This window comes from Coregonus clupeaformis, chromosome 40 (assembly GCF_020615455.1).
Source record: "Coregonus clupeaformis isolate EN_2021a chromosome 40, ASM2061545v1, whole genome shotgun sequence".
NCBI lineage: Eukaryota > Metazoa > Chordata > Actinopteri > Salmoniformes > Salmonidae > Coregonus > Coregonus clupeaformis.
In genome coordinates this window covers 7765280-7792819 of record NC_059231.1, presented here as the reverse complement: position 1 = coordinate 7792819, position 27540 = coordinate 7765280, and the positions used below count along the sequence as shown (strand labels likewise).

Sequence of the window (27540 nt, the reverse complement as noted above, 5' to 3'; positions counted from 1 at the left end):
CAATGTTGCAGTAGTCTAGTGTGAGGGGTTATGTCAGGGGAAACAGTGTTGCAGTAGTCTAGTGTGAGGGTTTATGGCAGTAGTCTAGTGTGAGGGTTTATGGCAGTAGTCTAGTGTGAGGGTTTGTGGCAGGAGAAACAGTGTTGCAGTAGTCTAGTGTGAGGGTTTATGGCAGTAGTCTAGTGTGAGGGTTTATGGCAGTAGTCTAGTGTGAGGGTTTATGGCAGTAGTCTAGTGTGAGGGTTTATGGCAGTAGTCTAGTGTGAGGGGTTTATGGCAGTAGTCTAGTGTGAGGAGTTATGGCAGTAGTCTAGTGTGAGGGTTTATGGCAGTAGTCTAGTGTGAGGGTTTATGGCAGTAGTCTAGTGTGAGGGTTTATGGCAGTTGTCTAGTGTGAGGGGTTATGGCAGTAGTCTAATTTTGAGGGTTTATGGCAGTAGTCTAGTGTGAGGGGTTATGGCAGGGGAAACAGTGTTGCAGTAGTCTAGTGTGAGGGGTTATGGCAGGGGAAACAGTGTTGAAGTAGTCTAGTGTGAGGGTTTATTACAGGGGAAACAGTGTTGAAGTAGTCTAGTGTGAGGGTTTATGGCAGTAGTCTAGTGTGAGGGTTTATGGCAGTAGTCTAGTGTGAGGGGATATGGAAGGGGAAACAGTGTTGCAGTAATCTAGTGTGAGGGTTTATGGCAGTAGTCTAGTGTGAGGGTTTATGGCAGTAGTCTAGTGTGAGGGTTTATGGCAGTAGTCTAGTGTGAGGGGATATGTCAATATGTCAGGGGAAACAGTGTTGCAGTAGTCTAGTGTGAGGGGTTCTGTCAGGGTAAACAGTGTTGCAGTAGTCTAGTGTGAGGGGTTATGGCAGTAGTCTAGTGTGAGGGGTTATGTCAGGGGAAACAGTGTTGCAGTAGTCTAGTGTGAGGGGTTATGGCAGGGTAAACAGTGTTGCAGTATTATGTGTGAGGGGTTATGGCAGTAGTCTAGTGTGAGGGTTTATGGCAGTAGTCTAGTGTGAGGGGTTATGGCAGTAGTCTAGTGTGAGGGTTTATGGCAGGGGAAACAGTTTAGCAGTAGTCTAGTGTGAGGGTTTATGGCAGGGGAAACAGTGTTGCAGTAGTCTAGTGTGAGGGGTTATGTCAGGGGAAACAGTGTGCAGTAATCCAGTGTGAGGGGTTATGGCAGTAGTCTAGTGTGAGGGGTTTATGGCAGTAGTCTAGTGTGAGGGTTTATGGCAGTAGTCTAGTGTGAGGGGTTATGGCAGTAGTCTAGTGTGAGGGGTTATGGCAGTAGCCCAGTGTGAGGGTTTATGGCAGTAGTCTAGTGTGAGGGTTTATGGCAGTAGTCTAGTGTGAAGGTTTATGGCAGTAGTCTAGTGTGAGGGTTTATGGCAGTAGTCTAGTTTGAAGGAGTTATGGTAGAAGTCTAGTGTGAGGGTTTGTGGCAGGAGAAACAGTGTTGCAGTAGTCTAGTGTGAGGGGTTATGTCAGGGGAAACAGTGTGCAGTAATCTAGTGTGAGGGGTTATGGCAGTAGTCTAGTGTGAGGGGATATGTCAATATGTCAGGGGAAACAGTGTTGCAGTAGTCTAGTGTGAGGGGTTCTGTCAGGGTAAACAGTGTTGCAGTAGTCTAGTGTGAGGGGTTATGGCAGTAGTCTAGTGTGAGGGGTTATGTCAGGGGAAACAGTGTTGCAGTAGTCTAGTGTGAGGGGTTATGGCAGGGTAAACAGTGTTGCAGTATTATGTGTGAGGGGTTATGGCAGTAGTCTAGTGTGAGGGTTTATGGCAGTAGTCTAGTGTGAGGGGTTATGGCAGTAGTCTAGTGTGAGGGTTTATGGCAGGGGAAACAGTTTAGCAGTAGTCTAGTGTGAGGGTTTATGGCAGGGGAAACAGTGTTGCAGTAGTCTAGTGTGAGGGGTTATGTCAGGGGAAACAGTGTGCAGTAATCTAGTGTGAGGGGTTATGGCAGTAGTCTAGTGTGAGGGTTTATGGCAGTAGTCTAGTGTGAGGGTTTATGGCAGTAGTCTAGTGTGAGGGGTTATGGCAGTAGTCTAGTGTGAGGGGTTATGGCAGTAGTCTAGTGTGAGGGTTTATGGCAGTAGTCTAGTGTGAGGGTTTATGGCAGTAGTCTAGTGTGAAGGTTTATGGCAGTAGTCTAGTGTGAGGGTTTATGGCAGTAGTCTAGTTTGAGGAGTTATGGTAGAAGTCTAGTGTGAGGGTTTGTGGCAGGAGAAACAGTGTTGCAGTAGTCTAGTGTGAGGGGTTATGTCAGGGGAAACAGTGTGCAGTAATCTAGTGTGAGGGGTTATGGCAGTAGTCTAGTGTGAGGGTTTATGGCAGTAGTCTAGTGTGAGGGTTTATGGCAGTAGTCTAGTGTGAGGGTTATGGCAGTAGTCTAGTGTGAGGGTTTATGGCAGTAGTCTAGTGTGAGGGTTTATGGCAGTAGTCTAGTGTGAAGGTTTATGGCAGTAGTCTAGTGTGAGGGTTTATGGCAGTAGTCTAGTTTGAGGAGTTATGGTAGAAGTCTAGTGTGAGGGTTTGTGGCAGGAGAAACAGTGTTGCAGTAGTCTAGTGTGAGGGGTTATGTCAGGGGAAACAGTGTGCAGTAATCTAGTGTGAGGGGTTATGGCAGTAGTCTAGTGTGAGGGTTTATGGCAGTAGTCTAGTGTGAGGGTTTATGGCAGTAGTCTAGTGTGAGGGTTTATGGCAGTAGTCTAGTGTGAGGGGTTATGGCAGTAGTCTAGTGTGAGGGGTTATGGCAGTAGTCTAGTGTGAGGGTTTATGGCAGTAGTCTAGTGTGAGGGTTTATGGCAGTAGTCTAGTGAAGGTTTATGGCAGTAGTCTAGTGTGAGGGTTTATGGCAGTAGTCTAGTTTGAGGAGTTATGGTAGAAGTCTAGTGTGAGGGTTTGTGGCAGGAGAAACAGTGTTGCAGTAGTCTAGTGTGAGGGGTTATGGCAGTAGTCTAGTGTGAGGGGTTATGGCAGGGGAAACAGTGTTGCAGTAGTCTAGTGTGAGGGGTTATGTCAGGGGAAACAGTGTGCAGTAATCTAGTGTGAGGGGTTATGGCAGTAGTCTAGTGTGAGGGTTTATGGCAGTAGTCTAGTGTGAGGGTTTATGGCAGTAGTCTAGTGTGAGGGGTTATGGCAGTAGTCTAGTGTGAGGGGTTATGGCAGTAGTCCAGTGAGGGGTTGCTGGCAGGGGAAACAGTGTTGCAGTAGTCTAGTGTGAGGGTTTATGGCGTAGTCTAGTGTGAGGGGTTATGGCAGTAGTCTAGTGTGAGGGGGTTATGGCAGGGGAAACAGTGTTGCAGTAGTCTAGTGTGAGGGTTGTGTCAGGGGGAAACAGTGTTGCAGTAATCTAGTGTGAGGGGTTATGGCAGTAGTCTAGTGTGAGGGTTTATGGCAGTAGTCTAGTGTGAGGGTTTATGGCAGTAGTCTGGTGTGAGGGTTTATGGCAGTAGTCTAGTGTGAGGGGTTATGGCAGTAGTCTAGTGTGAGGGGTTATGGCAGTAGTCTAGTGTGAGGGGTTATGGCAGTAGTCTAGTGTGAGGGTTTATGGCAGTAGTCTAGTGTGAATGTTTATGGCAGTAGTCTAGTGTGAGGGTTTATGGCAGTAGTCTAGTTTGAGGAGTTATGGTAGAAGTCTAGTGTGAGGGTTTGTGGCAGAAGAAACAGTGTTGCAGTAGTCTAGTGTGAGGGGTTATGTCAGGGGAAACAGTGTGCAGTAATCTAGTGTGAGGGGTTATGGCAGTAGTCTAGTGTGAGGGTTTATGGCAGTAGTCTAGTGTGAGGGTTTATGGCAGTAGTCTAGTGTGAGGGTTTATGGCAGGGGAAACAGTGTTGCAGTAGTCTAGTGTGAGGGGTTATGGCAGGGGAAACAGTGTTGCAGTAGTCTAGTGTGAGGGGTTATGTCAGGGGAAACAGTGTTGCAGTAGTCTAGTGTGAGGGTTTATGGCAGTAGTCTAGTGTGAGGGTTTATGGCAGTAGTCTAGTGTGAGGGTTTATGGCAGTAGTCTAGTGTGAGGGGTTATGGCAGTAGTCTAGTGTGAGGGTTTATGGCAGTAGTCCAGTGTGGGGGTTATGGCAGTAGTCTAGTGAGGGGTTATGGCAGTAGTCTAGTGTGAGGGTTATGGCAGTAGTCTAGTGTGAGGGTTTATGGCAGTAGTCTAGTGTGGGTTTATGGCAGTAGTCTAGTGTGAGGGGTTATGCAGTAGTCTAGTGTGAGGGGTTATGGCAGTAGTCTAGTGTGAGGGTTATGGCAGTAGTCTAGTGTGAGAGGTTATGGCAGTAGTCTAGTGTGAGGGGTTATGGCAGGGGAAACAGTGTAGCAGTAGTCTAGTGTGAGGGTTATGGCAGTAGTCTAGTGTGAGGGGTTATGGCAGTAGTCTAGTGTGAGGGTTATGTCAGGGGAAACAGTGTTGCATTAGTCTAGTGTGAGGGGTTATGGCAGGGGAAACAGTGTTGCAGTAGTCTAGTGTGAGGGTTATGGCAGTAGTCTAGGTGAGGGTTTATGGCAGTAGTCTGAGTGTGAGGGGTTATGGCAGTAGTCTAGTGTGAGGGGTTATGGCAGGGAAACAGTGCTGCAGTAGTCTAGTGTGAGGGGTTATGGCAGTAGTCTAGTGTGAGGGGTTATGGCAGTAGTCCAGTGTGAGGGGTTATGGCAGTAGTCTAGTGTGAGGGGTTATGGCAGGGGGAAACAGTGTTGCAGTAGTCTAGTGTGAGGGGTTATGGCAGTAGTCTAGTGTGAGGGTTAGGCAGTAGTCTAGTGTGAGGGGTTACGGCAGGGAAACAGTTTAGCAGTAGTCTAGGTGAGGGGTTGGGGCAGGGGAAAAAAGTGTTGCAGTAGTCTGTGTGAGGGGTTATGGCAGTAGTCTAGTGTGAGGGTTTGTGTCAGGGAAACGGTTTGTAGTAGTCTAGTGTGAGGGGTTATGGCAGTAGTCTAGTGTGAGGGTTTATGTCAGGGGAAACTGGTGTTGCAGTAGTCTAGTGTGAGGGTTATGGCAGTAGTCTAGTGTGAGGGTTTATGGCAGTAGTCTAGGTGAGGGTTTATGGCAGTAGTCTAGTGTGAGGGGTTACTGGCAGTAGTCTAGTGTGAGGGGTTATGGCAGTAGTCTAGTGTGAGGGGTTGTGGCAGTAGTCCAGTGTGAGGGGTTATGGCAGTAGTCTAGTGTGAGGGGTTATGGCAGTAGTCTAGTGTGAGGGGTTATGGCAGTAGTCTAGTGTGAGGGGTTATGTCAGGGGAAACAGTGTTGCAGTAGTCTAGTGTGAGGGGTTATGGCAGTAGTCTAGTGTGAGGGTTTATGGCAGTTGTCTAGTGTGAGAGGTTATGGCAGTAGTCTAGTGTGAGGGGTTAAGGCAGTAGTCTAGTGTGAGGATTTGTGGCAGGAGAAACAATGTTGCAGTAGTCTAGTGTGAGGGTTTATGGCAGTAGTCTAGTGTGAGGGTTTATGGCAGTAGTCTAGTGTGAGGGTTTATGGCAGTTGTCTAGTGTGAGGGGTTATGGCAGTAGTCTAATTTTGAGGGTTTATGGCAGTAGTCTAGTGTGAGGGGTTATGGCAGGGAAAACAGTGTTGCAGTAGTCTAGTGTGAGGGGTTATGGCAGGGGAAACAGTGTTGAAGTAGTCTAGTGTGAGGGTTTATTACAGGGGAAACAGTGTTGAAGTAGTCTAGTGTGAGGGTTTATGGCAGGGGAAACAGTGTTGAAGTAGTCTAGTGTGAGGGGTTATGGCAGTAGTCTAGTGTGAGGGGTTATGGCAGTAGTCTAGTGTGAGGGTTTATGGCAGTAGTCTAGTGTGAGGGGATATGGAAGGGGAAACAATGTTGCAGTAATCTAGTGTGAGGGTTTATGGCAGTAGTCTAGTGTGAGGGTTTATGGCAGTAGTCTAGGTGAGGGTTTATGGCAGTAGTCTAGTGTGAGGGGATATGTCAATATGTCAGGGGAAACAGTGTTGCAGTAGTCTAGTGTGAGGGGTTGTGGCAGTAGTCTAGTGTGAGGTTATGGCAGTAGTCTAGTGTGAGGGGTTATGGCAGTAGTCTAGTGAGGGTTTATGGCAGTAGTCTGGTGTGAGGGGTTGTGTCAGGGGAAACAGTGTTGCAGTAGTCTAGTGTGAGCCCGGTTCTGTCAGGGTAAACAGTGTAGCAGTAGTCTAGTGGAGGGGTTTATGGCAGTAGTCTAGTGTGAGGGGTTATGGCAGTAGTCTAGTGTGAGGGTTTATGGCAGGGGAAACAGTTTAGCAGTAGTCTAGTGTGAGGGGTTTATGGCAGGGGAAACAGTGTGCAGTAATCAGTGTGAGGGGTTATGGCAGTAGTCTAGGTGAGGGTTTATGGCAGTAGTCCAGTGTGAGGGGTTATGGCAGTAGTCCAGTGTGAGGGGTTATGGCAGTAGTCTAGTGTGAGGGGTTTATGGCAGTAGTCTAGTGTGAGGGTTTATGGCAGTAGTCTAGTTTGAGGAGTTATGTAGAAGTCTAGTGTGAGGGTTTGTGGCAGGAGAAACAGTGTTGCAGTAGTCTAGGTGAGGGGTTATGTCAGGGGAACAGTGTGCAGTAATCTAGTGTGAGGGGTTATGGCAGTAGTCTAGTGTGAGGGTTTATGGCAGTAGTCTAGTGAGGGTTATGCAGTAGTCTAGTGTGAGGGGTTATGGCAGTAGTCTAGTGTGAGGGGTTATGGCAGGGGAAACAGTGTTGCAGTAGGTCTAGTGTGAGGGGTTATGGCAGGGGAAACAGTGTTGCAGTAGTCTAGTGAGGAGTTATGTCAGGGGAAACAGTGTTGCAGTAGTCTAGTGTGAGGGTTTATGGCAGTAGTCTAGTGTGAGGGGTTATGGCAGTAGTCTAGTGTGAGGGGTTATGGCAGTAGTCTAGTGTGAGGGTTTATGGCAGTAGTCTAGTGTGAAGGTTTATGGCAGTAGTCCAGTGTGAGGGTTATGGCAGTAGTCTAGTGTGAGGTTATGGCAGTAGTCTAGTGTGAGGGGTTATGGCAGTAGTCTAGTGTGAGGGGTTATGGCAGTAGTCTAGTGTGAGGGTTTATGGCAGTAGTCTAGTGTGTGGGGTTATGGCAGTAGTCTAGTGTGAGGAGTTATGGCAGTAGTCTAGTGTGAGGGGTTATGGCAGTATTCTAGTGTGGGGGGTTATGGCAGTAGTCTAGTGTGAGGGGTTATGGCAGTAGTCTAGTGTGAGGGGTTATGGCAGTAGTCTAGTGTGAGGGGTTATGGCAGTAGTCTAGTGTGAGGGGTTATGGCAGGAAACAGTGTTGCAGTAGTCTAGTGTGTGAGGGGTTATGGCAGGGAAACAGTGTTGCAGTAGTCTAGTGTGAGGGGTTATGTCAGGGGAAACAGTGTTGCAGTAGTCTAGTGTGAGGGTTTATGGCAGTAGTCTAGTGTGAGGGGTTATGGCAGTAGTCTAGTGTGAGGGTTTATGGCAGTAGTCTAGTGTGAGGGGTTATGGCAGTAGTCTAGTGTGAGGGTTTATGGCAGTAGTCTAGTGTGAGGGGTTATGGCAGTAGTCTAGTGTGAGGGGTTATGGCAGGGGAAACAGTGTTGCAGTAGTCTAGTGTGAGGGGTTATGGCAGGGGAAACAGTGTTGCAGTAGTCTAGTGTGAGGGTTTATGGCAGTAGTCTAGTGTGAGGGTTTATGGCAGTAGTCTAGTGTGAGGGTTTATGGCAGTAGTCTAGTGTGAGGGGATATGTCAATATGTCAGGGGAAACAGTGTTGCAGTAGTCTAGTGTGAGGGGTTATGGCAGTAGTCTAGTGTGAGGGGTTATGGCAGTAGTCTAGTGTGAGGGGTTATGGCAGTAGTCTAGTGTGAGGGTTTATGGCAGTAGTCTAGTGTGAGGGGTTATGTCAGGGGAAACAGTGTTGCAGTAGTCTAGTGTGAGCGGTTCTGTCAGGGTAAACAGTGTAGCAGTAGTCTAGTGTGAGGGTTTATGGCAGTAGTCTAGTGTGAGGGGTTATGGCAGTAGTCTAGTGTGAGGGTTTATGGCAGGGGAAACAGTTTAGCAGTAGTCTAGTGTGAGGGTTTATGGCAGGGGAAACAGTGTGCAGTAATCTAGTGTGAGGGGTTATGGCAGTAGTCTAGTGTGAGGGTTTATGGCAGTAGTCTAGTGTGAGGGTTTATGGCAGTAGTCTAGTGTGAGGGGTTATGGCAGTAGTCTAGTGTGAGGGGTTATGGCAGTAGTCTAGTGTGAGGGTTTATGGCAGTAGTCTAGTGTGAGGGTTTATGGCAGTAGTCTAGTGTGAAGGTTTATGGCAGTAGTCTAGTGTGAGGGTTTATGGCAGTAGTCTAGTTTGAGGAGTTATGGTAGAAGTCTAGTGTGAGGGTTTGTGGCAGGAGAAACAGTGTTGCAGTAGTCTAGTGTGAGGGGTTATGTCAGGGGAAACAGTGTGCAGTAATCTAGTGTGAGGGGTTATGGCAGTAGTCTAGTGTGAGGGTTTATGGCAGTAGTCTAGTGTGAGGGTTTATGGCAGTAGTCTAGTGTGAGGGGTTATGGCAGTAGTCTAGTGTGAGGGGTTATGGCAGGGGAAACAGTGTTGCAGTAGTCTAGTGTGAGGGGTTATGGCAGGGGAAACAGTGTTGCAGTAGTCTAGTGTGAGGAGTTATGTCAGGGGAAACAGTGTTGCAGTAGTCTAGTGTGAGGATTTATGGCAGTAGTCTAGTGTGAGGGGTTATGGCAGTAGTCTAGTGTGAGGGGTTATGGCAGTAGTCTAGTGTGAGGGTTTATGGCAGTAGTCTAGTGTGAAGGTTTATGGCAGTAGTCTAGTGTGAGGGGTTATGGCAGTAGTCTAGTGTGAGGGGTTATGGCAGTAGTCTAGTGTGAGGGGTTATGGCAGTAGTCTAGTGTGAGGGGTTATGGCAGTAGTCTAGTGTGAGGGTTTATGGCAGTAGTCTAGTGTGAGGGGTTATGGCAGTAGTCTAGTGTGAGGAGTTATGGCAGTAGTCTAGTGTGAGGGGTTATGGCAGTAGTCTAGTGTGGGGGGTTATGGCAGTAGTCTAGTGTGAGGGGGTTATGGCAGTAGTCTAGTGTGAGGGGTTATGGCAGTAGTCTAGTGTGAGGGTTATGGCAGTAGTCTAGTGTGAGGGGTTATGGCAGTAGTCTAGTGTGAGGGTTTATGGCAGTAGTCTAGCGTGAGGGGGTTATGGCAGTAGTCTAGTGTGAGGGGTGGGTATGGCAGTAGTCTAGTGTGAGGGGTTATGGCGGTAGTCTAGTGTGAGGGGTTATGGCAGGGGAAACAGTGTTGCAGTAGTCTAGTGTGAGGGTTATGGCAGGGAAACAGTGTTGCAGTAGTCTAGTGTGAGGGGTTGTGTCAGGGGAAACAGTGTTGCAGTAGTCTAGTGTGAGGGTTTATGGCAGTAGTCTAGTGTGAGGGGTTATGGCAGTAGTCTAGTGTGAGGGTTATGGCAGTAGTCTAGTGTGAGGGTTATGGCAGTAGTCTAGTGGGAGGGGTTATGGCAGTAGTCTAGTGTGAGGGGTTATGGCAGTAGTCTAGTGTGAGGGGTTATGGCAGGGGAAACAGTGTTGCAGTAGTCTAGTGTGAGGGGTTATGGCAGGGGAAACAGTGTTGCAGTAGTCTAGTGTGAGGGGTTATGTCAGGGGAAACAGTGTTGCAGTAGTCTAGTGTGAGGGTTTATGGCAGTAGTCTAGTGTGAGGGGTTATGGCAGTAGTCTAGTGTGAGGGTTATGGCAGTAGTCTAGTGTGAGGGTTTATGGTAGTAGTCTAGTGTGAAGGTTTATGGCAGTAGTCTAGTGTGAGGGGTTATGGCAGTAGTCTAGTGTGAGGGGTTATGGCAGTAGTCTAGTGTGAGGGGTTATGGCAGTAGTCTAGTGTGAGGGGTTATGGCAGTAGTCTAGTGTGAGGGGTTATGACAGTAGTCTAGTGTGAGGGTTATGGCAGTAGTCTAGTGTGAGGGGTTATGGCAGTAGTCTAGTGTGAGGGTTATGGCAGTAGTCTAGTGTGAGGGGTTATGGCAGTAGTCTAGTGTGAGGGGTTATGGCAGTAGTCTAGTGTGAGGGGTTATGGCAGTAGTCTAGTGTGAGGGGTTATGGCAGTAGTCTAGTGTGAGGGGTTATGGCAGTAGTCTAGTGTGAGGGGTTATGGCAGTAGTCTAGTGTGAGGGGTTATGGCAGTAGTCTAGTGTGAGGGGTTATGTCAGGGGAAACAGTGTTTCAGTAGTCTAGTGTGAGGGGTTATGTCAGGGGAAACAGTGTTTCAGTAGTCTAGTGTGAGGTAATATTATATTACTCTCGTCTGAGTGTGCCAGAGCGCAGAATAACTGACAAATTTACGAACGCTCAACACCCGTTGAATATGGCCGGTGTCAGTAAACATGGCAAAAAAGCGTAATTAAATTGTTGCCAGCAGCACAGTTGCAGTCACCAACGCTCTGGATAACATAGAAACAGCCTAACCAGCTCTGCTAGGGCGAGTAAAATGGTCAGAGTGAGCTGTTCTCTCATTTGTGTCTGGAAGTAGCTAGCAAGCTAGCCAACGTTAGCTAGTTAGCTTGGGTGCTTGACTGCTGTTGTTAGGTCAGAAAGCTCGGATCAACGCTACTCCTCTTCTTCTTGAAATCTTTGGTCTGAGAGTCCTTTAGGTACCTTTTGGCAAACTCCAAGAGGGCTGTCATGTGCCTTTTACTGAGGAGTGGCTTCTGTCTGGCCACTCTACCATAAAGGCCTGATTGGTGGAGTGCTGCAGAAACGGTTGTCCTTCTGATAGTTTCTCCCATCTCCACAGAGGAACTCTGGAGCTCTGTCAGAGTGACAATCGGGTTCTTGGTCACCTCCCTGACCAAGGCCCTTCTCCCCCGATTGCTCAGTTTGGCCGGGCGGCCAGCTCTAGGAAGAGTCTTGGTGGTTCCAAACTTCTTCCACTTAAGAATGATGGAGGCCACTGTGTTCTTGGGGACCTTCAATGCTGCAGAAATGTTTTGGTACCCTTCCCCATATCTGTGCCTTGACACAATCCTGTCTCGGAGCTCTACGGACAATTTCTTTGAACTCTTGGCTTGGTTTTTGCTCTGACATGCACTGTCAACTGTGGGACCTTATATAGACAGGTGTGTGCCTTTCCAAATCATGTATAATCAATTGAATTTATCATAGGTGGTCTCAAATCAAGTTGTAGAAACAGCTCAAGGATGATCAGTGGAAACAGGATGCACCTGAGCTAAATGTTGAGTCTCATAGCAAAGGGTCTGAATACTTACGTAAATAAGGTATTTTCTGTAATGTAACAGTAAGTGGAAAAAGTCAAGGGGTTTGAATACTTTCCGAATGCACTGTATACTCATGATTAGATGGAAGGTTAAGTATATACTCATGATTAGATGGAAGGCTCTTTATATACTCATGATTAGATGGAAGGCTCTGTGTATACTCATGATTAGATGGAAGGCTCTGTGTATACTCATGATTAGATGGAAGGCTCTTTATATACTCATGATTAGATGGAAGGCTCTTTATATACTCATGATTAGATGGAAGGCTCTGTGTATACTCATGATTAGATGGAAGGCTCTGTGTATACTCATGATTAGATGGAAGGCTCTTTATATACTCATGATTAGATGGAAGGCTCTTCATATACTAATTATTTAATAAATTACTATTATTATAATGACTATAATTATAATAATTATTACTTGAAGCTGATGATGTTGGGTTAGTGTTAGGGTTAGTGGACCTACTTGAAGCCGATGATGTTGGGTTAGTGTTAGGGTTAGTGGACCTACTTGAAGCCGGTGATGTTGGGTTAGTGTTAGGAGACCTACTTGAAGCCGATGATGTTGGGTTAGTGTTAGGTTTAGTGGACCTACTTGAAGCTGATGATGTTGGGTTAGTGTTAGGGTTAGTGGACCTACTTGAAGCCAATGATGTTGGGTTAGTGTTAGGATTAGTGGACCTACTTGAAGCCGATGATGTTGGGTTAGTGTTAGGGTTAGTGGACCTACTTGAAGCCGGTGAATTTGGGTTAGTGTTAGGAGACCTACTTGAAGCCGATGATGTTGGGTTAGTGTTAGGGTTAGTGTTAGGGATAGGAGACCTACTTGAAGCCGATGATGTTGGGATAGTGTTAGGGTTAGTGGACCTACTTGAAGCCAATGATGTTGGGTTAGTGTTAGGGTTAGTGGACCTACTTGAAGCCGATGATGTTGGGTTAGTGTTAGGGTTAGAGTTAGGGTTAGGAGACCTACTTGAACCCAATGATGTTGGGTTAGTGTTAGGGTTAGTGGACCTACTTGAAGCCGATGATGTTGGGTTAGTGTTAGGGTTAGTGTTAGGGGACCTACTTGAAGCCGGTGATGTTGGGTTAGTGTTAGGGTTAGTTGACCTACTTGAAGCCGGTGATGTTTGGTTAGTGTTAGGGTTAGTGTTAGGGGACCTACTTGAAGCCGGTGATGTTGGGTTAGTGTTAGGGTTAGTGTTAGGGGACCTACTTGAAGCCGGTGATGTTGGGTTAGTGTTAGGGTTAGTGAAACTACTTGAAGCCGGTGATGTTGGGTTAGTGTTAGGGTTAGTGGACCTAATTGAAGCCAGTGATGTTGGTTTAGTGTTAGGGTTAGTGGACCTAATTGAAGCCAGTGATGTTGGGTTAGTGTTAGGGGACCTTCTTGAAGCCAATGATGTTGGGTTAGTGTTAGGGTTAGTGGACCTAATTGAAGCCAGTGATGTTGGTTTAGTGTTAGGGTTAGTGGACCTAATTGAAGCCAGTGATGTTGGGTTAGTGTTAGGGGACCTTCTTGAAGCCAATGATGTTGGGTTAGTGTTAGGGTTAGTGGACCTAATTGAAGCCAGTGATGTTGGTTTAGTGTTAGGGTTAGTGGACCTAATTGAAGCCAGTGATGTTGGGTTAGTGTTAGGGGACCTTCTTGAAGCCAATGATGTTGGGTTAGTGTTAGGGTTAGTGGACCTAATTGAAGCCAGTGATGTTGGTTTAGTGTTAGGGTTAGTGGACCTACTTGAAGCCGATGATGTTGGGTTAGTGTTAGGGGAACTACTTGAAGCCGGTGATGTTGGGTTAGTGTTAGGGTTAGTGGATCTACTTGAAGCCGATGATGTTGGGTTAGTGTTAGGGGACCTACTTGATGGAAGGTTCTGTATATACTCATGATTAGATGGAAGGTTCTGTGTATACTCATGATTAGATGGAAGGCTCTGTGTATACTCATGATTAGATGGAAGGCTCTTTATATACTCATGATTAGATGGAAGGCTCTTCATATACTAATTATTTAATAAATTACTATTATTATAATAACTATAATTATAATAATTATTACTTGAAGCTGATGATGTTGGGTTAGTGTTAGGGTTAGTGGACCTACTTGAAGCCGATGATGTTGGGTTAGTGTTAGGGTTAGTGGACCTACTTGAAGCCGATGATGTTGGGTTAGTGTTAGGAGACCTACTTGAAGCCGATGATGTTGGGTTAGTGTTAGGGTTAGTGGACCTACTTGAAGCCGGTGATGTTGGGTTAGTGTTAGGGTTAGTGGTAGGGGACCTACTTGAAGCCGGTGATGTTGGGTTAGTGTTAGGGTTAGTGTTAGGGGACCTACTTGAAGCCGGTGATGTTGGGTTAGTGTTAGGGTTAGTGGACCTACTTGAAGCCAGTGATGTTGGGTTAGTGTTAGGGTTAGTGGACCTACTTGAAGCCAATGATGTTGGGTTAGTGGTAGGGGACCTACTTGAAGCCGGTGATGTTGGGTTAGTGTTAGGGTTAGTGATAGGGAACCTACTTGAAGCCGGTGATGTTGGGTTAGTGTTAGGGGACCTACTTACATTTAGATTTTAGTCATTTAGCAGGCGCTCTTATCCAGAGCGACTTAAAGTTAGTGAGTGCATACATGTTTATTTATTTATTTTTTCATACTGGCCCCCCGTGGGAAACAAACCCACATCCCTGCCGGCCAAACCCTCCCCTACCTTGGACGACGCTGGACCAATTGTGCGCCGCCCATGGGTCTTCCAGTCGCGGCCAGCTGCGACAGAGCCTGGACTCGAACCAGGATCTCTAGTGGTACAGCTAGCACTGCGATGCAGTGCCTTAGACCACTGCGCCCCTCGGAAGAACTTGAAGCCAATGATGTTGGGTTAGTGTTAGGATTAGGGTTAGTGGACCTACTTGAAGCTGATGATGTTGGGGTGTTTGAGCTTCCTCAGGTGTTTGATGTCAGTCTCCTTCTGCTCGCGGACCTTCTTGATGGCCACCTCATTGCCATGGAGCTTCCCCAGAAAGACAGCCCCCTGCGCCCCGCTGCCCAGCCACTGCAGCTCCGAGATCTCCTCAAACGGGACCTCCCACATGTCTGGAGAGAAGACAGACAGACAGACAGGCAGACATGTTGCTAACGGGACCTCCCACATGGCTTGAGAAGGAGAGGACAGACAGAGACAGACCGACAGACAGACATGTTACTTACGGGACCTCCCACATGTCTAGAGAAGACAGACAGACAGGCAGACAGACAGGCAGACAGACAGACAGACAGACAGACAGACAGACAGACAGACATGTTACTTACGGGACCTCCCACATGTCTAGAGAGGACAGACAGACAGACAGACAGACAGACAGACAGACAGACATGTTACTTCATAGGCGGAGCGTGAGTTTCAAGTTTGGGGAAGCTTACAATTTATGCTACCATTTCTACCGTTCTGCCAGTTATGATTTTCATATGCACATTTTCATGGAACAGTTCCGTTTCAAAAATTACAGTTTTGTTTCTCAAAATCTTAAAAATCTGAATTAAAATGATACAAATCTAAAAGTTAAAAGTCAACTAATGCGAGATCACCAGCTGCGAGATCACCAGCCTCTGCCCATTAGTTCCTGCCAAGGCAGCAGCTACTCTTCCTGGGGTCCAGCAAAATTAAGGCAGTTATACATTTATAAAAACATAACAATACATTCACAGATTTCACAACACACTGTGTGCCCTCAGGCCCCTACTCCACCACTACCACATACAGTGGGGAAAAAAAGTATTTAGTCAGCCACCAATTGTGCAAGTTCTCCCACTTAAAAAGATGAGAGAGGCCTGTAATTTTCATCATAGGTACACGTCAACTATGACAGACAAATTGAGAATTTTTTTTCCAGAAAATCACATTGTAGGATTTTTAATGAATTTATTTGCAAATTATGGTGGAAAATAAGTATTTGGTCACCTACAAACAAGCAAGATTTCTGGCTCTCACAGACCTGCAACTTCTTCTTTAAGAGGCTCCTCTGTCCCGTATTAATGGCACCTGTTTGAACTTGTTATCAGTATAAAAGACACCTGTCCACAACCTCAAACAGTCACACTCCAAACTCCACTATGGCCAAGACCAAAGAGCTGTCAAAGGACACCAGAAACAAAATTGTAGACCTGCACCAGGCTGGGAAGACTGAATCTGCAATAGGTAAGCAGCTTGGTTTGAAGAAATCAACTGTGGGAGCAATTATTAGGAAATGGAAGACATACAAGACCACTGATAATCTCCCTCGATCTGGGGCTCCACGCAAGATCTCACCCCGTGGGGTCAAAATGATCACAAGAACGGTGAGCAAAAATCCCAGAACCACACCTAGTGAATGACCTGCAGAGAGCTGGGACCAAAGTAACAAAGCCTACCATCAGTAACACACTACGCCGCCAGGGACACAAATCCTGCAGTGCCAGACGTGTCCCCCCGCTTAAGCCAGTACATGTCCAGGCCCGTCTGAAGTTTGCTAGAGTGCATTTGGATGATCCAGAAGAGGATTGGGAGAATGTCATATGGTCAGATGAAACCAAAATATTACTTTTTGGTAAAAACTCAACTCGTCGTGTTTGGAGGACAAAGAATGCTGAGTTGCATCCAAAGAACACCATACCTACTGTGAAGCATGGGGGGTGGAAACATCATGCTTTGGGGCTGTTTTTCTGCACAGGGACCAGGGACGACTGATCCGTGTAAAGGAAAGAATGAATGGGGCCATGTATCGTGAGATTTTGAGTGAAAACCTCCTTCCATCAGCAAGGGCATTGAAGATGAAACGTGGCTGGGTCTTTCAGCATGACAATGATCCCAAACACACTGCCCGGGCAATGAAGGAGTGGCTTCGTAAGAAGCATTCCAAGGTCCTGGAGTGGCCTAGCCAGTCTCCAGATCTCAACCCCATAGAAAATCTTTGGAGGGAGTTGAAAGTCCGTGTTGCCCAGCGACAGCCCCAAAACATCACTGCTCTAGAGGAGATCTGCATGGAGGAATGGGCCAAAATACCAGCAACAGTGTGTGAAAACCTTGTGAAGACTTACAGAAAACGTTTCACCTGTGTCATTGCCAACAAAGGGTATATAACAAAGTATTGAGAAACTTTTGTTATTGACCAAATACTTATTTTCCACCATAATTTGCAAATAAATTCATTAAAAGTCCTACAATGTGATTTTCTGTATTTTTTTTTCTCATTTTGTCTGTCATAGTTGACGTGTACCTATGATGAAAATTACAGGCCTCTCTCATCTTTTTAAGTGGGAGAACTTGCACAATTGGTGGCTGACTAAATACTTTCTTTCCCCACTGTATATACAATACAAAATCCATGTGTACCTTGTGTGTATAGTGCGTATGTTATCGTGTGTGTGTATGCATGTGTCTGTGCCTATGTTTGTGTTGCATCACAGTCCCCGCTTTTCCATAACGTGTATTTTTATCTGTTTTTAAATCTAACTTTACTGCTTGCATGAGTTACATGATGTGGAATGGAGTTCCATGTAGTCATGGCTCTATGTAGTACTGTGCACCTCCCATAGTCTGTTCCGGACATGGGGACTATGAAGAGACCTCTGGTGGCATGTCTTGTGGGGTATGCATGGGTGTCCGAGCTGTGCGCCAGTAGTTTAAACAGACAGCTCGGTGCATTCAGCTTGTCAACACTTCTTACAAAAACAAGTAGTGATGAAGTCAATCTCTCCTCCACTTTGAGCCAGGAGAGATTAACATGTATTTATTAATGTTAGCTCTCTGTGTACATCCAAGGGCCAGCCGTGCTGCCCTGTTCTGAGCCAATTGCAATTTTCTTAAGTCCCTCTTCGTGGCACCTGACCACACGACTGAACGGTAGTTCAGGTGCAAACAAAACTAGGGCCTGTAGGACCTGCCTTGTTGATAGTGCTGTTAAGAAGGCAGAGCAGCGCTTTATTATGGACAGACTTCACCCCATCTTAGCTACTGTTGTATCAATATGTTTTGACCATGACAGTTTACAATCCAGGGTTACTCCAAGCAGTTTAGTCTCCTCAACTCGCTCAATTACCACATTATTCATTACAAGATTTGGTTGAGGTTTAGGGTTTAGTGAATGATTTGTCCCAAATACAATGCTTTTAGTTTTTGAAATATTTAGGACTAACTTATTCCTTGCCACCTATTCTGAAACTAACTGCAGCTCTTTGCTAATTGTTGCAGTGATTTCAGTCACTGTAGTAGCTGACGTGTATAGTGTTGAGTCACCCGCATACATAGACACACTGGCTTTACTCAAAGCCAGTTGCATGTCATTAGTAAAGATTGAAAAAAGTAAGGGGCCTAGACAGCTTCCCTGGGGAACTCCTGATTCTACCTGGATTATGTTGGAGAGGCTTCCATTAAAGAACACCCTCTGTGTTCTGTTAGACAGGTAACTCTTTATCCACAATATAGCAGGGGGTGTAAAGCCATTACACATACGTTTTTCCAGCAGCAGACTATGATCGATAATGTCAAAAGCCGCAAAAAGTCTAACAAAACAGCCCCCAAAATATTTGTATCATCAATTTCTCTCAGCCAATCATCAGTCATTTGTGTAAGTGCTTGTTGAATGTCCTTCTCTATAAGCGTGCTGAGAGTCTGTTGTCAATGTGTTTACTGTGAAATAGCATTGGATCTGGTCAAACACCATTTTTTAAAAAAGTTGACAAAGGGTTGGTAAGAGGTGGATTGGTCGGCTATTTGAGCCAGTCGGTAGGGGAATCACTTTTGCTTCCCTCCAGGCCTGAGGTTGAGGGCACACACTTTCTAGTGGGTGTAAATTGAAGACATGGCAAATAGGAGTGGCAATATCATCCGCTATTATCCTCAGTAATTTTCCATCCAAGTTGCCAAGTTGTCAGACCCTGGTGGCTTGTCATTGTTGATAGACAACAAAAATTGTTTCACCTCTTCCACACTTATGTAACCCTCTCACCAGGCTCGAATTTGACTCTCACAATATTACCTTATTTAGAATATCTGAACAGCATGGGATATTAGGTGAGAAGGACATCTCCAATAAGAATCCCTATTGTAAACTTGCTAGGGTGAATGACAAATAGGGTATTACTTCAGATAGAATGATTATAGACTTGGTTATTATTATAAGGATATGCTTTCCCATGCATTAAATGAAACTGAAACAGTAAATGACTCCACCAATACAACAGACATAAGGTTCAAGATCTATATTAATCAAATTTTCAATGTATCACATCAAAATAAATAAAAATAATAAACCCCAATGATTTTTCCACAACCCATGTCCAAATTATTTGCAAGCTTGCTTAAACCCTGGGCGCGCGTTGGAGCTCATAAAAAAATGACGACATACATAAAGTCCTGAAGTCCACCCCACATTTGTAGTTACTCACTACTTGTAGATAATGCCTCAGCAAAATATAGTAGTTCCGTGCAGGTGTCCTCACAAGATCCACAGCGAACACAGCCGTCAATGCAGCCGGTACTCCGTAGCAGCAACAGACATCCGTTGGAAACCCGAACTCGTTGATCGTCACAAGCAATTCTCTCCAAGTCTCGCACGATGCTAGGCTAACCTCTAGGATGTCGAATGTCTCCACAATGCGACGGCAGCTTCAGTCTCCACTAGGTCTTTCTTAACGAAATAATAAACACTCTCTTATAGAAATAAAATCAGGATTTCCCTTCAAAAAACTCTGTAGGTATGGTTTTGTTCTCTCTTTATCGTTTCCTTTGGTCGTTTTTTCCTTCACCAACCCCACTAACTTTTCTCTCCCAGCAACCAGTCCACTCTCCCATTGGCCACAACTTAACAAGTTACCTCATTGGTCAAAACTTTCAACGAGATACGTGGGAAACTTAAACTTAAAAGTAAACCAACCTATTCACTTGTACATTTTTTAAAAACATTGCTTCAAAAGAAATGCATTAATGACATTACAAATCAGGAGCTATTCGATCACCTTTTAAATCTAATACCAATGAATTATAACAAATAAACTCTATACTTGGTTTTAGCAAGGTATTACACTTACATTACGGAATTCAAAATTACCCAATGCTTGTCTTTCATAATTTGGTCAGATATACTTGGATGTGTAGTGTCAGCGTTTGTTAATGGCATGTAATGCCTAAGTTTGCTAATCTTGCTAATGAAAACATAATTAAAGTAGTTGGCAATATCAGTGGGTTTTGTGATGAATGAGCCATCTGATTCAGTGAATGATGGAGCTGAGTTTGCCTTTTTGCCCAACATTTCATTGAAGGTGCTCCAAAGCTTTTTACTATCATTCTTTATGTCATTTATCTTTATTTCATAGTGTAGTTTCTTATTTTTATTCAGTTTAGTCACATGATTTCTCAATATGCTGTACGTTGCCAATCGGCTGTACGGCCAGACATTGTATCAATAGTGATATACAGGGGTCCTGCTGAACCCATAGTGTTAAGGAAAGGGGGATATCTAGTCAGTTGTACAACTGAATGCATTCAACTGAAATGTGTCTTCCGTATTTAACCCAACCCCTCTGAATCAGAGAGGTGCAGGTGCTGCCTTAATCAACATCCACGTCTGGGTTAACTGCCTTGCTCAGGCACAGAATGACAGATTTTTACCTTGTCAGCTCTGGGATTCGATCCGGCAACCTTGCAGTTACTGGCCCAACGCTCTAACCGCTAGGCTACCTGCCGCCCAGTTGTACCTTAGTGGAAACCAGATGGCCAGCTGACCAACCACAAAGCCAAACCCATGTCTGTCTGACCACAACCCATTTCGTTATGACTAGGCGTGTGCCCAGCTGGTGCAACCGACCCTGGGGGATAGGATTTCACCTTTACCCCCAGTTCACCCTGGGGGATAGGATTTCACCTTTACCCCCAGTTCACTCTGGGGGATAAGATTTCACCTCTACCCCAGGATTTCACCTCTACCCCAGGACTTCACCTTTACCCCCAGTTCACTCTGGGGGATAAGATTTCACCTTTACCCCCAGTTCACTCTGGGGGATAGGATTTCACCTCTACCCCAGGACTTCACCTTTACCCCCGGTTCACTCTGGGGGGATAGGATTTCACCTCTACCCTCAGGATTTCACCTCTACCCCCAGGATTTCACCTCTACCCCCAGGATTTCACCTCTACCCACAGGATTTCACCTCTACCCCCAGGATTTCACCTCTACCCCCAGTTCACTCTGGGGGATAAGATTTCACCTTTACCCCCAGTTCACTCTGGGGGATAGGATTTCACCTCTACCCCAGGACTTCACCTTTACCCCGGTTCACTCTGGGGGATAGGATTTCACCTCTACCCTCAGGATTTCACCTCTACCCCCAGGATTTCACCTCTACCCCCAGGATTTCACCTCTACCCCCAGGATTTCACCTCTACCCCCAGGATTTCACCTCTATCCCCAGGATTTCACCTCTACCCTCAGGATTTCACCTCTATCCCCAGGATTTCACCTCTACCCCTAGGATTTCACCTCTACCCTCAGGATTTCACCTCTACCCCCAGGATTTCACCTCTACCCCAGGACTTCACCTTAACCCCCAGTTCACTCTGGGGGATAGGATTTCACCTCTATCCCCAGGATTTCACCTCTACCCCCAGGATTTCACCTCTTCCCCCAGGATTTCACCTCTATCCCCAGGATTTCACCTCTACCCCCAGGATTTCACCTCTACACCCAGGATTTCACCTCTACCCCCAGGATTTCACCTCTACCCTCAGGATTTCACCTCTACCCCCAGGATTTCACCTTTACCCACAGTTCACTCTGACAGCTGCATATGAGTAGTAGGCATTTGGCACCATAGGAATGTGTACCTTGTTGCTGCAGCTTGTATTCCGTGCTGTAGGTCTTCCCTATGATATTCCAGACGGGTCTCAGACAGCCGAACAGGCCATCCAGGAACCCCCCTCCTCCCGGTGCTCTGTGGAAGTGCAGTTTGATGTCATCACGGGGGTGAGGCTGGTTGTGTGTTCCAGACCCAGGGTGGTGTTGGTGTATGGGACACATCCCCTCCCCTGTCCCCTCCCCCTCGCCCCCACTGCCACACTCCCCCTGGCCACATGACGTCGGTGACTCCGCCTCCTCGTGCTCCTGCAATTGGAGCACGCTGTTGTCAAAGTGTCTCTGCTCCCGCCCAGAGTCCTCACTGAGCGCTGTGATTGGTGGGCTGGTGCCCAGCATAGCCTCCTCGTCCTGGCCTGAGGGCGGGGCGAGCGTCATCAGGGGAACCAGGAGGTGTGTGGGAGGAGCTAGATCTGTGATGATCTGGGGGGGTAGAGGAAGGGGAGGGGCTGGGGCGTTGGGAGAGGAAGTTTTCTTAACGCCGTCCCCCACCACAGTGTTCTTTAGCTCCTCCTTCAGCTTGCCAACAAGCAAGCTGGGGCACGACGCCCATGACAGCACCTCTGGAGAGCTACCCATGGTGCACTGCGGGAGCATGGGCTGCCCAGCGACGCGGACGGAGAGAGGCCGTTCCTAGCAGGAGGGGTTCTCTGAACTCAGGGAGTCACCTGCAGAGAGAGAGAGAGTGAGAGAGAGAGAGAGAGAGAGAGAGAGAGAGAGAGAGAGAGAGAGAGAGAGAGAGAGAGAGAGAGAGAGAGAGAGAGAGAGAGAGAGAGAGAGAGAGAGAGAGAGAGAGAGAGAGAGAGAGAGGGTCTGGTTAATTTTTTATTTTAATTTTTTTATTTCACCTTTATTTAACCAGGTAAGCCAGTTGAGAACAGGTTCTCATTTACAACTGCGACCTGGCGTATAGGAGTACTACAGGGTTAATAGGGTTAATAAGAGTGAAGAGTAGTAGAGAGATCATAGAGTAATCATTATCTAAAGTTAGCTACAGAGGACATGTTTATATAAACACCATTAATCCTTCCTCTCCCATCACATCTCAACCTCATGGATCATGGATGTGGGACTGGGAGGACTTATTTGAATAATGATTATAGTTTAACTCTACATCAACAGAGAGAGAGAGAGAGAGAGAGAGAGAGAGAGAGAGAGAGAGAGAGAGAGACCAGGTTACTGTCCAACTCTAGAAGAGGAACCAGGATCGACTGGTGGCCAGAGTATACACGAGAGAGAGAGAGAGAGAGAGAGAGAGAGAGAGAGGGGAGAGAGAGAGCGAGGGGGGAAGGGAGAACAGAGAGAGACGAGAGAGAGAGAACAGCTATGGGCCTGTATGATTTATACTGTAGTTTATAGTGTAGTTTATACTCTCTCTCTCTCTCTCTCTCTCTCTCTCTCTCTCTCTCTCTCTCTCTCTCTCTCTCTCTCTCTCTCTCTCTCTCTCTCTCTCTCTCTCTCTCTCTCTCTCTCTCTCTCTCTCTCTCTCTCTCTCTCTCTCTCTCTCTCTGATTAATCCAGTGGCATCAGAGTATTAGGAGATCTGATTTGGGAGCTAAACATCTGGCAGACCTACACTCGGGCTGTCCCAAATGGCACCCTATTTCCTGTATAGTGCACTACTGTTGACCAGGGCCTATAGGGTATAAAGTAGTGCACTAAACAGGGACTAGGGTGCCATTTGGGATGCTTCATTCAGCCACAGGAAATCCACTGAGCTGCTGCTGCTGCTGCAAACTTAGCAACAGTTTTCCAGCTACCCGGAGTACACACCACATGGAGAACATCCATACAGGCCTAATCTCCCGCTGCAGTTATGCAAGGCCCGGATAGGGACAGGGACAAGGTCCCGGCCGGCCCGGATGGGGACAGGGAGCGAGAGAGACAGGGACATGGTCCCGGCCGGCCCGGATGGGGACAGGGAGTGAGAGAGACAGGGACAAGGTCCCGGCCGGCCCGGATGGGGACAGGGAGCGATAGAGACAGGGACATGGTCCCGGCCGGCCCGGTTGGGGACAGGGAGGTGTAGAGACAGGGACAAGGTCCCGGCCGGCCCGGTTGGGGACAGGGAGGTGTAGAGACAGGGACAAGGTCCCGGCCGGCCCGGTTGGGGACAGGGAGCGATAGAGACAGGGACAAGGTCCCGGCCGGCCCGGTTGGGGACAGGGAGGTGTAGAGACAGGGACAAGGTCCCGGCCGGCCCGGTTGGGGACAGGGAGCGATAGAGACAGGGACAAGGTGCTGTTGGATCTGACAATTAATCTTGATGTACAGTCGTCTCAAATAAAACTGTGAAGGACCTCGGCGTTACTCTGGACCCTGATCTCTCTTTTGTCGAACGTATGAAGAATATTTCAAGGACAGCTTTTTTCCATCTTCGTAACATTGCAAAAATCTGAAACTGTTTGTCCAAAACTGATGCAGAAAAGCTAATCCATGCTTTTGTCACTTCTAGATTTGACTACTACAATGCTCTACTCTCCGGCTACCCAGATAAAGCACTAAATAAAGGTGGACGGCAAGGCACTGGAGCGACGAACCGCCCTTGCTGTCTCTGCCTGGCCGGCTCCCCTCTCTCCACTGGGATTCTCTGCCTCTGACCCTATTACGGGGGCTGAGTCACTGGCTTACTAGTGCTCTTCCATGCCATCCCTAGGAGGGGTGCATCACTTGAGAGGGTTGAGTCACTGACTTGATCTTCCTGTCCGGTTTTGCGTCACCTCGGGCTCGTGTGGTGGAGGAGATCTTCGTGGGCTATACTCAGCCTTGTCTCAGGGTAGTAGGTTGGTGGGCTATACTCAGCCTTGTCTCAGGGTAGTAGGTTGGTGGGCTATACACAGCCTTGTCTCAGGGTAGTAGGTTGGTGGGCTATACACAGCCTTGTCTCAGGGTAGTAGGTTGGTGGTCTGTTGATATCCCTCTGGTGGTGTGGGGGCTGTGCTTTGGCAAAGTGGGTGGGGTTATATCCTGCCTGGTTGTGAAATGTCAGAATAATAGTAGAGAATTATTTACTTCAGCTTTTATTTACTTCATCACATTCCCAGTGGGTCAGAAGTTTACATACACTCAATTAGTATTTGGTAGCATTGCCTTTAAATTGCTTAACTTGGGTCAAACGTTTCGGGTAGCCTTCCACAAGCTTCCCACAATAAGTTGGGTGAATTTTGGCCCATTCCTCCTGACAGAGCTGGTGTAACTGTGTCAGGTTTGTAGGCCTCCTTGCTCGCACACGATTTTTCAGTTCTGCCCACAAATGTTCTATAGGATTGAGGTCAGGGATTTGTGATGGCCACTCCAATACCTTGACTTATTTGTCCATAAGCCATTTTGCCACAACTTTGGAAGTATGCTTGGGGTCATTGTCCATTTGGAAAACCCATTTGCGACCAAGCTTTAACTTCCTGACTGATGTCTTGAGATGTTGCTTCAATATATCCACATAATTTTCCTTCCTCATGATGCCATCTATTTTGTGAAGTGCACCAGTCCCTCCTGCAGCAAAGCACCCCCACAGCGTGATGCTGCCACCCCCGTGCTTCACGGTTGGGATGGTGTTCTTTGGCTTGCAAGCATCCCCCTTTTTCCTCCAAACATAACGATGGTCATTATGGCCAAACAGTTCTATTTTTGCTTCATCAGACCAGAGGACATTTCTCCAAAAAGTACGATCTTTGTCCCCATGTGCAGTTGCAAACCGTAGTCTGGCTTTTTTATGGCGGTTTTGGAGCAGTGGCTTCTTCCTTGCTGAGCGGCCTTTCAGGTTATGTCGATATAGGACTCGTTTTACTGTGGATTTAGATACTTTTGTAACCGTTTCCTCCAGCATCTTCCTTTGCTGTTATTCTGGGATTGATTTGCACTTTTCGCACCAAAGTACGTTCATCTCTAGGAGACAGAACGCGTCTCCTTTCTGAGCGGTATGACGGCTGCATGGTCCCATGGTGTTTATACTTGCATACTATTGTTTGTACAGATGAAAGTGGTACCTTCAGGCGTTTGGAAATTGCTCCCAAGGATGAACCAGACTTGTGGAGGTCCACAATATATTTTCTGAGGTCTTGGCTGATTTCTTTTGATTTCCCATGATGTCAAGCAAAGAGGCACTGAGTTTGAAGGTAGGCCTTGAAATACATCCACAGGTACACCTCCAATTGACTCAAATGATGTCAATTGGCCTATCAGAAGCTTCTAAAGCCATGACATAATTTTCTGGAATTTTCCAAACTGTTTAAAAGCACGGTCAACTTAGTGTATGTAAACTTCTGACCCACTGGAATTGTGATACAGTGAATTATAAGTGAAATAATCTGTCTGTAAACAATTGTTGGAAAAATGACTTGTGTCATGCACAAAGTAGATGTCCTAACCGACTTGCCAAAACTATAGTTTGTTAACAAGAAATTTGTGGAGTGGTTGAAAAACGAGTTTTAATGACTCCAACCTAAGTGTACCTAAACTTCCGACTTCAACTGTATACACCTGTTCTGAAAGGCCCCAGAGTCTGCAACACCACTAAGCAAGGGGCACCACCAAGCAAGCGGCACCATGAAGACCAAGGATCTCTCCAAACAGGTCAGGGACAAAGTTGTGGAGAAGTACAGATCAGGGTTTGGTTATAAAAAAATATCCGAAACTTTGAACATCCCACGGAGCACCATTAAATCCATTATAAAAAAATTGAAAGAATATGACACCACAACAAACCTGCCAAGAGAGTGCTGCCCACCAAAACTCACGGACCAGGCAAGGAGGGCATTAATCAGAGAGGCAACAAAGACACCAAAGATAACCCTGAAGGAGCTGCAAAGCTCCACAGTGGAGATTGGAGTATCTGTCCATAGGACCACTTTAAGCCGTACACTCCACAGAGCTGGGCTTTACGGAAGAGTGGTCAGAAAAAAGCCATTGCTTAAAGAAAAAAATAAGCAAACACGTTTGGTGTTCGCCAAAAGCCATGTGGGAGACTCCCCAAACATATGGAAGAAGGTACTCTGGTCAGATGAGACTAAAATTGAGCTTTTTGGCTATCAAGGAAAACTCTATGTCTGGCGCAAACCCAACACCTCTCATCATCCCGAGAACACCATCCCCACAGTGAAGCATGGTGGTGGCAGCATCATGCTGTGGGGATGTTTTTCTTCGGCAGGGACTGGGAAACTGGTCAGAATTGAAGGAATGATGGATGGCACTAAATACAGGGAAATTCTTGAGGGAAACCTGTTTCAGTTTTCCAGAGATTTGAGACTGGGACGGAGGTTCACCTTCCAGCAGGGCAGTGACCCTAAGCATACTGCTAAAGCAACACTCGAGTGGTTTAAGGGGAAACATTTAAATGTCTTGGAATTAGGTGACAGCGCCGGAAGAAGATGGCTGCCGTTTTACAGCCCTCTAACCAATTGTACTATTATGTGTGTTTTTCCGCGTTATTTGTAATTTATTTTGTACATAATGTTTCTGCCATCGTCTCTTATAACCAAAGAGAGCTTCTGGATATCAGGACAGCGATTACTCACCTCGCGTTGGACGAACACTTTTTCTTCAACGAGGCGTTCGCGAAGGATATTCTACAGACTCCCGACAAGGCCCAGATCCCCGTCATTCGCGTGAGGAAGAGACGGAGATATCGTGGACGCGAGATCCGGGTGCCTTGTAGAGATCCGACGGCGAACGAGTAAACTGCCTCTCCCATCAATCCCTATTAGCCAACGTTCAAGCTTTTGGAGAATAAAATGGGACGATTTAAGATTACGGTTATCCTACCAACGGGACATTAAAAACTGTAATATCTTATGTTTCACGCAATGCTTGGCTGAGCAGCGACAATGATAACATTCAGCTAGCAGGCTATACGCTACATCGGCAGGACAGAACGGCAGACTCGGGTAAGGCGAGGGGTGGCGGTCTCTGTATATTTGTAAACAACAGCTGGTGCACAAAATCAAATACTAAGGAAGTCTCAAGGTTTTGCTCGCCTGAGGTAGAGTATCTTATGATAAGCTGTAGACCACACTATTTACCAAGAGAGTTTTCATCTATATTTTCATAGCTGTCTATTTACCACCACAAACCAATGCTGGCATTAAGATTGCACTGAATGAGTTGTACAAGGCCATTAATCAACAGGAAAACGCTCATCCAGATGCAGCGCTCCTAGTAGCAGGGGACTTTAATGCAGGGAAACTTAAATCCGTTCTACCTAATTTCTACCAGCATGTTAAATGTGCAACCAGAGGGGAAAAAAACTCTAGACCACCTTTACTCCACACACAGAGACGCATACAAAGCTCTCCCTGCGCCCTCCATTTGGCAAATCTGACCATAACTCTATCCTCCTGATTCCTGCTTATAAGCAAAAACTGAAGCAGGAAGCACCAGTGATTCGGCTAATAAAAAAGTGGTCAGATGACGCAGATGCTAAGCTACAGGACTGTTTTGCTAGCACAGACTGGAACATGTTCCA

General features: G+C 46.6%; 1 protein-coding gene across 1 annotated transcript in view; it reads right to left on the bottom strand.

Moving 5' to 3' along the window:
• Positions 1 to 14101: 14101 nt before the first annotated feature.
• The window catches only part of LOC123482893 (mitogen-activated protein kinase kinase kinase 13-A-like), an 82824-nt gene continuing 69385 nt past the window's right edge, over positions 14102 to 27540 (bottom strand). The window contains exons 2-3 of the mRNA XM_045212013.1: positions 21053 to 21748; positions 14102 to 14289 (exon numbers count right to left, since the gene is read on the bottom strand). Of these exons, the coding sequence (XP_045067948.1) occupies positions 14102 to 14289; positions 21053 to 21677 (813 nt within the window). The 5' untranslated portion in view covers positions 21678 to 21748. The remainder of the gene's footprint in view (positions 14290 to 21052; positions 21749 to 27540) is intronic.